At 51.7% G+C, this 12,569-nt stretch overlaps 1 protein-coding gene across 1 annotated transcript; it reads left to right on the plus strand.

Moving 5' to 3' along the window:
- Nucleotides 1-6,115: 6,115 nt before the first annotated feature.
- On the plus strand, nucleotides 6,116-6,455 carry LOC307061232 (developmental pluripotency-associated 5 protein-like; the record flags this gene model as incomplete). The annotated part of the gene is made up of 2 exons (XM_079716275.1): nucleotides 6,116-6,227; nucleotides 6,301-6,455. 2 exons carry the CDS (start codon nucleotides 6,116-6,118, stop codon nucleotides 6,453-6,455), a joined length of 267 nt encoding a protein of 88 aa, XP_079572401.1.
- Nucleotides 6,456-12,569: the final 6,114 nt, after the last annotated feature.

Consider the following 12,569-nt stretch of genomic DNA (forward strand, 5'->3'; position numbering starts at 1 on the left):
CGGCACCGCCAGCAGCACAAGCAGGTTGAGAGGCCTCATGACCAGGTGCCCTGGACCTGCCTGTGCAGGCGGCCTGGCTCCCTCCCCTGCAGCCCTCCTCACCCCTCCCTAACTATCCCCTCCGGGCAACCACCAACAGCACCTCGGCCAGCACCCACCCGGGGAGGCCTCTGTGTCCAGGCTGTGCCCCAGTCTCCTTGGCAGTGCCGGCCCTCGGTCCTAGGGACCCTGGAGTAAGGCTGTGAGAGGTGGCCGGGGCTGGCCTCCTGGGGCGGGGCCTCCCCACCCGCCATGTTGGAATGAGCCCAGTAGGCCCCAGGTTCTGAGGTTCCCGAGAATCCCAGGCCCAGGACGCCTAGCGGGGAAGTCCCGGAAAGGAACCTTGGAAGGAGGCAGAGAACCGTTCAGGCTCTTACCCTCTCCCCTCACACTTGCCTGCTGTGGCTTTCTGGTGCAGGGATGCTGCAACCTGAGGAAGCCACGAATTCGCTCGACCTAGCTCCTCGGATGAAGGGAAGCCAGTTTGCAGCCAGACCAACCGGTGGAGAGGAGGCTGCAGCCAGAGCTGCAGGGGGTCTGGTTCAAGCTCTGCGCCAGCCTGACAAGGAACACCCAGCAGGTTTCTGGTCTCTGCCTCTGCCTTTAAGTCCTCATGTCCTTCCCCCCAAGGTTGCTAATTACAGAATAAAATTTTAAGCAGTTTCTTGTTGTGTCTTGATGTGTAGTTGAGGTGTTGGAGATAACATCACAGGTGAGGTGGCCCTGGAGCTTAACCCTTAGTGAAACCCCTAAGGCTAGAAAGAGGTTCCGGAGCACAGGGGGAAAAAGGGTCTGGAGAGAACAAGGAAGAGTCTAGGAGTCAAGTTCTGAGATGCAGCTCTGACCGAAAACTCAGACAACCTAGGAGAGATGTGATCTTCTGGCACTGAGGGTTTCATAGCCTTGTAAACTAAACTGGAGCCTGCTGTCTGGGTGCTCGTTTGCATTCAGCCTCCTGCTGCACATTATTTAGGTTGGAGCCTGAGGAAAAGTCAGCCTCACAGATAGGTATACAGGAAAGGAGAGCCTCACACAGACCCCTTGTCATGGTCTCTGGAATTCTCCACCACACTTACAGAATTGTTGCCCTGGCCTCCGAAGGGTAAGTGGGATTAGGGTGGAGGAAGCATTACCATAGGTGGGGCTCACTCCTGAGGGTAGAGAGGCCATCAGAACGGGGGCTACAGTTTTCCCCAGTAGAGACCAGCCTGGTAGTTCACAAGCCGGAATGAATCCCCTCAGGGAGCTTTCTGGCCCTATGACCTTAGCCACATTCACCCTCCTACCCTCTCTCCCTGCTCAGGTTCTAAATTGAAGATAATAGCATCTGACCTCATGCGAAGTTGTGAGATTTACGTAGGGTACTTAGAGCGAGCATCACAGCAGAAACAAGTGTTGACTATCTTTTGGAGCAATTGAACAAAAATGGGGGAGAAACCAGCAAGGAGCCATTTTCTGCTGGAGGCATGTGGCCCGTCCATCAGACAGCCGTTCTCGTTCTCACTCCGTAAATGAATAGCCCCAGCATTTGGGCCAGTGGTTCAGGCCCAAACTAGAAGCCGTCCTTGATGCCTGTGCACCCAAAAGGACTCCCTGCTCGAGCCCAGTCAACTGGACTTCCAACCTGAGCCCCTCCTGCACCTGTACCCGGTCCAGCTGCCCACCCCACCCCAGCACCAACCTGCCTTGCCAGAACTACTGAAAGAAGCTCCTATCAGGCCTCAGGGGGGTCTCTTTTAGTCATCTCACAGTCTGCTCCTCTGCCAGACTTAATGCTTACAACGTTAATCAGATGGCCCCTCCTGCAAAAGGAACTCCAAAATTCTCCAAAGTTTTCCAGCTAAGCTAATCCAAGCTTCTGGCCCTGACGTAGAACGCCCTGTGTAACGTGCCATCTGCCTGCATCTCTGCTGCACATCCGTATCCTTTAGCTGCCCCTCAAACAAACCGTCTTGTTACCACTTCAGGGCTTTTATTTTTGCTCTGCCAAGAACACGTCTCACTTGTTTTTTTGTTGTTGTTGTTTGTTTGTTTTGCGGTACGCAGGCCTCTCACTGTTGTGGCCTCTCCCGTTGCAGAGCACAGGCTCTGAACGCGCAGGCTCAGCGGCCATGACTCATGGGCCCAGACGCTCCGAGGCATGTGGGATCTTCCTGGACCGGGGCATGGACCCATGTCCCCTGCATCGGCAGGCGCACTCTAAAACACTGCACCACGAGGGAGGCCCCTCACTTGTTTCCATTAAATTTTTTGGCCACACCAGGTGGCTTGCAGGATCTTAGTTCCCCAACCAGGGATTGAACCCGTGACCCCTGCAATGGAAGTGTGGAGTCCTAACCACTGGAACACCAAGGAATTCCCTCTCATTTTTTTTGAATGATTCTGTTCCCTTCCTCCCGGTGGTCCATGTTCCCTCCAGAGGTCTGCTCCTTCCCCACTGTCTCTGCTTGACCTACTTTAGTTTTGTTCATGGTATCTTAGACATGACTGACAAGCTAACCGTTCGCCCCACTGGAATGTCAACTCTAGAAAAGTTGAGATTTTAAAAAAATAGACAGTATGTAATATTAAATATTGAGGACAGTTTTCTAAGACAAGGACACCAGCTTGGCTGCTTGGGTTTGGATCTTGGCTTAGCCTCTTTAGCGATGGAACCATGAGCCTTGTGCTTTGGTTCCCTGTCTGTAGTAGGATAAGATGCGTCACATGCGTTGTAGTGAGGGTATCAAGTCTTAGAACAATGTCTGACACCATGGGCAATCAGACATGATTTCTTGAATGCATGAAGGACAGGCTGCAGGACTGGAGCTGGATTGCTCCCTCCCAGGCTTATGGAGGAGGGACTCCAGCCTCCAGCCCCTGTTCTCACATTGAAGGCTCCGTGAGGGGAGCTGGGAAGTCCTTTGTCAAGGACACTGTTTTCCTGCCTCCTGGAAATGCAGGAGGGTGTGTCTGTTTCCTGGAGTCTTTGGAGGCCATACAGCCTTCAGGTCACCAGGAAGCAAAGGTACATTTTGGCATGCTACTGAAGTTCATGTAGAGGAGGGGAAGAGACTAGGCAGATACCCTATTGGCATCCTGACAGCCTCTCTTCCAACCTTTGAGAATTGCACCAGCACTCTGGCCTGGAAGTCATGGACCACTCAGCACAGCTCCGGCCCAGGATTTTGGAGGAGAAATCAGTCCCACCTTTCCCACATCCCCAAGAAATGATGATTGTTAAAACCACTGGCTCTCTGATTTTGAAGAACTAGACACACATAAGTGACTTTCCTCCTGTTTGGAGGGTCAGGAGGGACAGTTGGCTCAGCTCCGTGTGGAAAGAGGCCGAGAGTATTTACAAAGGTTGACCTGCCTTGCAGATTTGTTCCTTCCCGGTACGAAGAGCTGACAGGCTCTCATGGGACAATCATTCGGTGTCAGGTTCGGAGGCTATTGCAGGGCCCAAGATGCTACAGGTCAAGGAGGGGCTCGTGTTGGGATCAGGAGGGGTCAGGGCAGGGGGCGTCTCAGTTTCCAGGGAAGAGACTGCCTCTGATCCTGGTCACCTCAAGGGGGTCCCTTGTGGCTTTGGGCACATTTTGAATGCAAGGGCATTGGCAAGATACTTCTGTGGATACCTGTTAACAGTTGCAACAGTTCCCCACAATCTCACCCAGAGACACCTGCAAACTTCCTTTTTTCTGATCTGTTAGGTGAACAGTCTCCCTTTTGTACTTCTTGCTTGAGTCTCCTTATGGACCAACAGTTGTGGCCCCCAAATTAGCCTCAGCGAGTGCACCCGTTAAAGAATCAGTTGGCAGTGAATGATTGTGGGCATATAAACTGTAAAGTTATGAACCCCAATTTGGCAGTGTAGAGGGGGCATAAAAAACTGCCCTTGCCTCTAAGTCTAGAAATTCCCTAAGGGCAGTGCTTCAAAATGTAGAAAACAGCTTTAGGTTAGTTAATCTGTGTCAAAAGTATCAAGCTTGGAAATTTAAGACTGTGCTATAAATTCCATGCATGGACTGAAGATTTTTCAGCACTAATAAATAAACAAATAAATAAAAAATAAAAATCCTAAGCAACACAAGACTTTGAGCAAATACATAGAAAAGTTTTGGAAATAGTAACCTGAAGGTTAAAAAAAATGGTTGTCTTGTGGTGGTCCTTTTTTTTGAGTTTGAAGCTCTTGATCAATTTTCCGCCAAGGGTAAGCGAAAGGGCAACACAACCACTGCAGAGGGTGTGGGTTCGATCCCTGGTGGGGAAAGTAAGATCCCACATGTTGCATGGTGCAGCCAAAAAAATAAAACTAAAAAGAAAAAAAAAGTCAAGGCACAGTTATATGTGTTTTTTTTTGACGTAAGGCTGTACATCAAATGAGGTATTATTGAGAGTTTACACAATCCAGATCTAAAGGCCATGTGACTCCCTTATGGAGATCAAGAAGGAATGTTACCTTTTAAAGAGTTGTCCCAGTGATCTTGGGAGAATGTTGCTCTTTATGGTTGAGCGGGTATTTCTGCAGATGGGGGAGCTCCGCTGATGCATATTGCTGATACACGATGCTGAGATGCAGAGCAGAGGGGAGAGAGGAGGCCAAAGGGCACAGAAACTTTTTTGTGTTTAAATTTTTCTTGTCTTGCAATGAAATGCAAATTTCACTTCACAACAGGTAAGGTGCATCTCAACGGAATAATTCCAGCGAGCCCAGACTCTTACATCTTGCGATCCAGAGAAAAGCACTAATATCGCTAACGTGAGATGTCTGTTTTTTGTTATTAGTGGTAGTCTTCTGATGCTCAGCTACATTTTTTTTTTTTCAACAGAAACTCCTATATATCCTGTCTCCTCCAATACCTCTTTGGTGCAGTTCCTCAAAGCTACCTGAGAGGCTGTCTCGCGGGCTGTAGTTCTCATTTGCCCCAAATAAAACTTAACTCACACCTCTCACGTTGTGCATTTTCTTTTTTTCAGTCAACCAGAGAGGTAATCTGTTAGAAAGAGATGAGTCTACATTGACATGTAATTAGCACTGAGAAAGTCCATAGTTTACATCAAGGTTCACTCTTGGAGTGTTTTTTTTTTTTTTGCGGTACGCGGGCCTCTCACTGCTGTGGCCTCTCCCGTTGCGGAGCACAGGCTCCGGACGCGCAGGCTCAGCGGCCATGGCTCACGGGCCTAGCCGCTCCGCGGCATGTGGGATCTTCCCGGACCGGGGCACGAACCCGTGACCTCTACATTGGCAGGCAGATTCTCAACCACTTTACCACCAGGGAAGCCCAGCAATCTGTTTTTTAAATGAATAAAACAAGTTTGTTTAGGGCCTGAAGGCCGGACCACATAGTGTAGGCCACGTGAGCTTCAAAATCCGGGTAGATTCCAAAGTTCCAGACTCAGGGGATTCAAGGAACGTGAACCGTGGGGCACTTCAGAGCCCCCATCAGGACCCTGGAAGAAAATGAATATCGGAATCTCGTTTTCCTCTTTGTTAAGTGGCCGGAGTGACCCCTCAGATCCCTGAAGTTGCAGGGGTCGCCCTGCAGTGAAGTCCCGGGGTCCGGCTCCCTTAGGCCAAGGGAAGACACACCCTCCTTTGGAACGGGGAAGGCAGGGACTCGATTGGGCAGCTGGGTGGCCGTCGCACCCCCAAACCTGTACTGCTTGCCGAGGTTCAGGTCCAGCCACTGTTTCTAGAATAACAAGGGTTTCTAGCGCTGTCTCCCCACTCACTCCCAAGGTGAAGGGATTTTGGTGCAGAGGAAACGAGTCAAAGCAGGTGGGAGCCCGAGTCAACTCGGAGACAGCTGGGCCCACCCGCGCTCGGGAGCCGGAGGTGGGGCTGGGAAGGGCCCTAGACAGTCAACCGGAGACCAAGGCGGCGCGCGGCGTGCGGGGCGTGGCGAGTGCGGGATTGAACTGCCGGGCAGGACCGGGGGCGGGACCTGGATGGGGCGGGGCGGGGCCTGGATGCGGGTTGGCCAGGGGCGCGGGGCGTGGCCCGCCCAGGTACTTAACTTTCCGCCGGAAGCATCGTTCCACCCAGTCTAGGTCCCAGCTCCAGGCAGGGTTTTGTTTCGACGCCCTGAAGATGGGGAAGCTGCCCAAGCGGAACGACATCCCACCTTGGGTGGGGACTCCCGAAGTCTTGAAGGAGCCCGAGGTGTTCCAGGTCCAGACGGGGCTTCTGGAAGCCGTGTTCGGTGAGTGAGCCCAGTCCTGACCCGGGTGCCCCGGCCCTTCTGGGCCCGAGCGCTCATCTTCTCACCTAAACAGGCCCCGACGGATCTCGAATCCCATTCGTCGAGCAGGTGGGCACAGTCATGCTCCAGATGAAGGGTCTGGAAACCTCGGACGACGCCGAAGTCATGGTTTACGGCTCTTACTTGTGCAAGTTCCAGACCAAGTGGATGCTCCAGTCCGTGGCCTAGCGGCACCGCCAGCAGCACAAGCAGGTTGAGAGGCCTCATGACCAGGTGCCCTGGACCTGCCTGTGCAGGCGGCCTGGCTCCCTCCCCTGCAGCCCTCCTCACCCCTCCCTAACTATCCCCTCCGGGCAACCACCAACAGCACCTCGGCCAGCACCCACCCGGGGAGGCCTCTGTGTCCAGGCTGTGCCCCAGACTCCTTGGCAGTGCCGGCCCTCGGTCCTAGGGACCCTGGAGTAAGGCTGTGAGAGGTGGCCGGGGCTGGCCTCCTGGGGCGGGGCCTCCCCACCCGCCATGTTGGAATGAGCCCAGTAGGCCCCAGGTTCTGAGGTTCCCGAGAATCCCAGGCCCAGGACGCCTAGCTGGGAGGTCCCGAAAAGGAACCTTGGAAGGAGGCAGAGAACTGTTCAGGCTCTTACCCTCTCCCCCTCACACTTGCCTGCTGTGGCTTTCTGGTGCAGGGATGCTGCAACCTGAGGAAGCCACGAATTCGCTCGACCTAGCTCCTCGGATGAAGGGAAGCCAGTTTGCAGCCAGACCAACCGGTGGAGAGGAGGCTGCAGCCAGAGCTGCAGGGGGTCTGGTTCAAGCTCTGCGCCAGCCTGACAAGGAACACCCAGCGGGTTTCTGGTCTCTGCCTCTGCCTTTAAGTCCTCATGTCCTTCCCCCCAAGGTTGCTAATTACAGAATAAACTTTTAAGTGGTTTCTTGTTGTGTCTTGATGTGTAGTTGAGGTGTTGGAGATAACATTACAGGTGAGGTGGCCCTGGAGCTTAACCCTTAGTGAAACCCCTAAGGCTAGAAAGAGGTTCCGGAGCACAGGGGGAAAAAGGGTCTGGAGAGAACAGGGAAAAGAGTCTAGGAGTCAAGTTCTGAGATGCAGCTCTGACCGAAAACTCAGGCAACCTAGGAGAGATGTGATCTTCTGGCACTGAGGGTTTAATAGCCTTGTAAACTAAACTGGAGCCTGCTGTCTGGGTGCTCGTTTGCATTCAGCCTCCTGCTGCACATTATGTAGGTTGGAGCGTGAGGAAAATTCAGCCTTACAGATAGGTATACAGGAAAGGAGAACCTCACACAGACCCCTTGTCATGGTCTCTGGAATTCTCCACCACACTTACAGAATTGCTGCCCTGGCCTCCGAAGGGTAAGTGGGATTAGGGTGGAGGAAGCATTACCATAGGTGGGGGTGACTCCTGAGGGTAGAGGGGCCATCAGAACGGGGGCTACAGTTTTCCCCAGTAGAGACCAGCCTGGTAGTTCACAAGCCGCAATGACTCCCCTCAGGGAGCTTTCTGACCCTATGACATTCACCCTCCTACCCTCTCTCCCTGCTCAGGTTCTAAACTGAAGATAATAGCATCTGACCTCATGCGAAGTTGTGAGATTTACGTAGGGTACTTAGAGCAAGCATCACACCAGAAACAAGTGTTGACTACCTTTTGGAGCAATTGAACAAAAATGAGGGAGAAAAACCAGCAAGGAGCCATTTTCTGCAAAAGGCATGTGGCCCGTTCATCAGACAGCCGTTCTCGTTCTCACTCGGTAAATGAATGGCCTCAGCATTTGGGCCAGTGGTTCAGGCCCCAAACTAGAAGCCGTCCTTGATGCCTGAGCACCCAAAAGGACTCCCTGCTCGAGCCCAGTCACCTTGACTTCCAACCTGAGCCCCTCCTGCACCTGGACCCGGTCCAGCTGCCCACCCCACCCCAGCACCACCCTGCCTTGCCAGAACTACTGAAAGAGGCTCCTATCAGGTCTCAGGGGGGTCTCTTTTAGTCATCTCACAGTCGGCTCCTCTGCCAGACTTAATGCTTACAACGTTAATCAGATGGCCCCTCCTGCAAAAGGAACTCCACAATTCTCCAAAGCTTTCCAGCCAACCTAACCCAAGCTCCTGGCCCTGACGTAGAACGCCGTGTGTAACGTGCCACCTGCCTGCATCTCCGCTGCACATCCGTATCCTTTAGCTGCCCCTCAAACAAACCATCTTGTTACCACTTAAGGGCTTTTATTTTTTGCTCTTCTGCCAAGAACACTTCTCGCTTTATTTATTTATTTATTTATTTATTTATTTTGCTGTACGCGGGCCTCTCACTGTTGTGGCCTCTCCCGTTGCAGAGCACAGGCTCCGGACGCGCAGGCTCAGCGACCATGGCTCCCGGGCCCTGCCGCTCTGTGGCACACGGGATCTTCCCGGACCGGGGCACGAACCCATTTCCCCTGCATTGGCAGGCGGACTCTCAACCACTGCGCCACCAGGGAAGCCCCTCACTTGTTTTTATTAAAATTTTTGGCCACACCAGGTGGCTTGCAGGATCTTAGTTCCCCAACCAGGGATTGAACCCGTGTCCCCTGCAATGGAAGTGCGGAGTCCTAACCACTGGAACACCAGGGAATTCCCTGTCATTTTTTTTTGAATGATTCTGTTCCCTTCCTCCTGGTGGTCCATGTTCCCTCCAGAGTTACATTCCTTCCCCACTGTCTCTGCTTCACTTACTTTAGTTTTGTTCATGGCATTTTAAACATGACTGACAAGCTAACTGTTCGCCCCACCGGAATGTCAACTCTAGAAAAGTTGAGATTTAAAAAAATAGACAGTATGTAATATTACATATTGAGGACAGTTTTCTAAGACAAGGACGCCGGCTTGGTTGCTTGAGTTTGGATCTTGGCTTAGCCTCTTTATCGATGGAACCATGAGCCTTGTTCTTCGGTTCCCCGTCTGTAGTAGGATAAGATCTGTCGCATGCGTTGTAGTGAGGATATCAAGCCTTAGAACAATGTCTGACACCATGGGCAGTCAAACGTGATTTCTTGAATGCATGAAGGACAGGCTGCAGGACTGGAGCTGGATTGCTCCCTCCCAGGCTTTTGGAGGAGGGACTCCAGCCTCCAGCCCCTGTTCTCACATTGAAGGCTCCGTGAGGGGAGCTGGGAAGTCCTTTGTCAAGGACACTGTTTTCCTGCCTCCTGGAAATGCAGGAGGGTGTGTCTGTTTCCTGGTGTCTTTGGAGGCCATACAGCCTTCAGGTCACCAGGAAGCAAAGGTACATTTTGGCATGCTACTGAAGTTCATTTAGAGGAGGGGAAGAGACTAGGCAGATACCCTATTGGCATCCTGACAGCCTCTCTTCCAACCTTTGAGAATTGCACCAGCACTCTGGCCTGGAAGTCATGGACCACTCAGCACAGCTCCTGCCCAGGATTTTGGAGGAGAAATCAGTCCCACCTTTCCCACATCCCCAAGAAATGATGATTGTTAAAACCACTGGCTCTCTGATTTTGAAGAACTAGACACACGTAAGTGACTTTCCTCCTGTTTGGAGGGTCAGGAGGGACAGTTGGCTCAGCTCCGTGTGGAAAGAGGCCGAGAGTATCTACAAAGGTTGACCTGCCTTGCAGATTTGTTCCTTCCCGGTACGAAGAGCTGATAGGCTCTCATGGGACAATCATTCGGTGTCAGGTTCGGAGGCTATTGCAGGGCCCAAGATGCTACAGGTCAAGGAGGGGCTCGTGTTGGGATCAGGTGGGGTCTGGGCAGGAGGCCTCTCGGTTTCCAGGGAAGAGACTGCCTCTGATCCTGGTCACCTCAAGGGGGTCCCTTGTGGCTTTGGGCACATTTTGAATGCAAGGGCCTTGGCAAGATACTTCTGGATACCTGTTAATAGTTGCAACAGTTCCCTACAATCTCACCCAGGGACACCTGCAAACTTCCTTTTTTCTGATCTGTTAGGTGAACAGTCTCCCTTTTGTACTTCTTGCTTGAGTCTCCTTATGGACCAACAGTTGTGGCCCCCAAATTAGCCTCAGCGAGTGCACCCGTTAAAGAATCAGTTGGCAGTGAATGATTGTGGGCATATAAACTGTAAAGTTATGAACCCCAATTTGGCAGTGTAGAGGGGGCATAAAAAACTGCCCTTGCCTCTAAGTCTAGAAATTCCCTAAGGGCAGTGCTTCAAAATGTAGAACACAGCTTTAGGTTAGTTAATCTGTGTCAAAAGTATCAAGCTTGGAAATTTAAGACTGTGCTATAAATTCCATGCATGGACTGAAGATTTTTCAGCACTAATAAATAAACAAATAAATAAAAAATAAAAATCCTAAGCAACACAAGACTTTGAGCAAATACATAGAAAAGTTTTGGAAATAGTAACCTGAAGGTTAAAAAAAATGGTTGTCTTGTGGTGGTCCTTTTTTTTGAGTTTGAAGCTCTTGATCAATTTTCCGCCAAGGGTAAGCGAAAGGGCAACACAACCACTGCAGAGGGTGTGGGTTCGATCCCTGGTGGGGAAAGTAAGATCCCACATGTTGCATGGTGCAGCCAAAAAAATAAAACTAAAAAGAAAAAAAAAGTCAAGGCACAGTTATATGTGTTTTTTTTTGACGTAAGGCTGTACATCAAATGAGGTATTATTGAGAGTTTACACAATCCAGATCTAAAGGCCATGTGACTCCCTTATGGAGATCAAGAAGGAATGTTACCTTTTAAAGAGTTGTCCCAGTGATCTTGGGAGAATGTTGCTCTTTATGGTTGAGCGGGTATTTCTGCAGATGGGGGAGCTCCGCTGATGCATATTGCTGATACACGATGCTGAGATGCAGAGCAGAGGGGAGAGAGGAGGCCAAAGGGCACAGAAACTTTTTTGTGTTTAAATTTTTCTTGTCTTGCAATGAAATGCAAATTTCACTTCACAACAGGTAAGGTGCATCTCAACGGAATAATTCCAGCGAGCCCAGACTCTTACATCTTGCGATCCAGAGAAAAGCACTAATATCGCTAACGTGAGATGTCTGTTTTTTGTTATTAGTGGTAGTCTTCTGATGCTCAGCTACATTTTTTTTTTTTCAACAGAAACTCCTATATATCCTGTCTCCTCCAATACCTCTTTGGTGCAGTTCCTCAAAGCTACCTGAGAGGCTGTCTCGCGGGCTGTAGTTCTCATTTGCCCCAAATAAAACTTAACTCACACCTCTCACGTTGTGCATTTTCTTTTTTTCAGTCAACCAGAGAGGTAATCTGTTAGAAAGAGATGAGTCTACATTGACATGTAATTAGCACTGAGAAAGTCCATAGTTTACATCAAGGTTCACTCTTGGAGTGTTTTTTTTTTTTTTGCGGTACGCGGGCCTCTCACTGCTGTGGCCTCTCCCGTTGCGGAGCACAGGCTCCGGACGCGCAGGCTCAGCGGCCATGGCTCACGGGCCTAGCCGCTCCGCGGCATGTGGGATCTTCCCGGACCGGGGCACGAACCCGTGACCTCTACATTGGCAGGCAGATTCTCAACCACTTTACCACCAGGGAAGCCCAGCAATCTGTTTTTTAAATGAATAAAACAAGTTTGTTTAGGGCCTGAAGGCCGGACCACATAGTGTAGGCCACGTGAGCTTCAAAATCCGGGTAGATTCCAAAGTTCCAGACTCAGGGGATTCAAGGAACGTGAACCGTGGGGCACTTCAGAGCCCCCATCAGGACCCTGGAAGAAAATGAATATCGGAATCTCGTTTTCCTCTTTGTTAAGTGGCCGGAGTGACCCCTCAGATCCCTGAAGTTGCAGGGGTCGCCCTGCAGTGAAGTCCCGGGGTCCGGCTCCCTTAGGCCAAGGGAAGACACACCCTCCTTTGGAACGGGGAAGGCAGGGACTCGATTGGGCAGCTGGGTGGCCGTCGCACCCCCAAACCTGTACTGCTTGCCGAGGTTCAGGTCCAGCCACTGTTTCTAGAATAACAAGGGTTTCTAGCGCCGTCTCCCCACTCACTCCCAAGGTGAAGGGATTTTGGTGCAGAGGAAACGAGTCAAAGCAGGTGGGATCCCGAGTCAACTCGGAGACAGCTGGGCCCACCCGCGCTCGGGAGCCGGAGGTGGGGCTGGGAAGGGCCCTAGACAGTCAACCGGAGACCAAGGCGGCGCGCGGCGTGCGGGGCGTGGCGAGTGCGGGATTGAACTGCCGGGCAGGACCGGGGGCGGGACCTGGATGGGGCGGGGCGGGGCCTGGATGCGGGTTGGCCAGGGGCGCGGGGCGTGGCCCGCCCAGGTACTTAACTTTCCGCCGGAAGCATCGTTCCACCCAGTCTAGGTCCCAGCTCCAGGCAGGGTTTTGTTTCGACGCCCTGAAG

Source organism: Hyperoodon ampullatus, assembly GCF_949752795.1.
Source record: "Hyperoodon ampullatus genome assembly, chromosome: 12".
NCBI lineage: Eukaryota > Metazoa > Chordata > Mammalia > Artiodactyla > Ziphiidae > Hyperoodon > Hyperoodon ampullatus.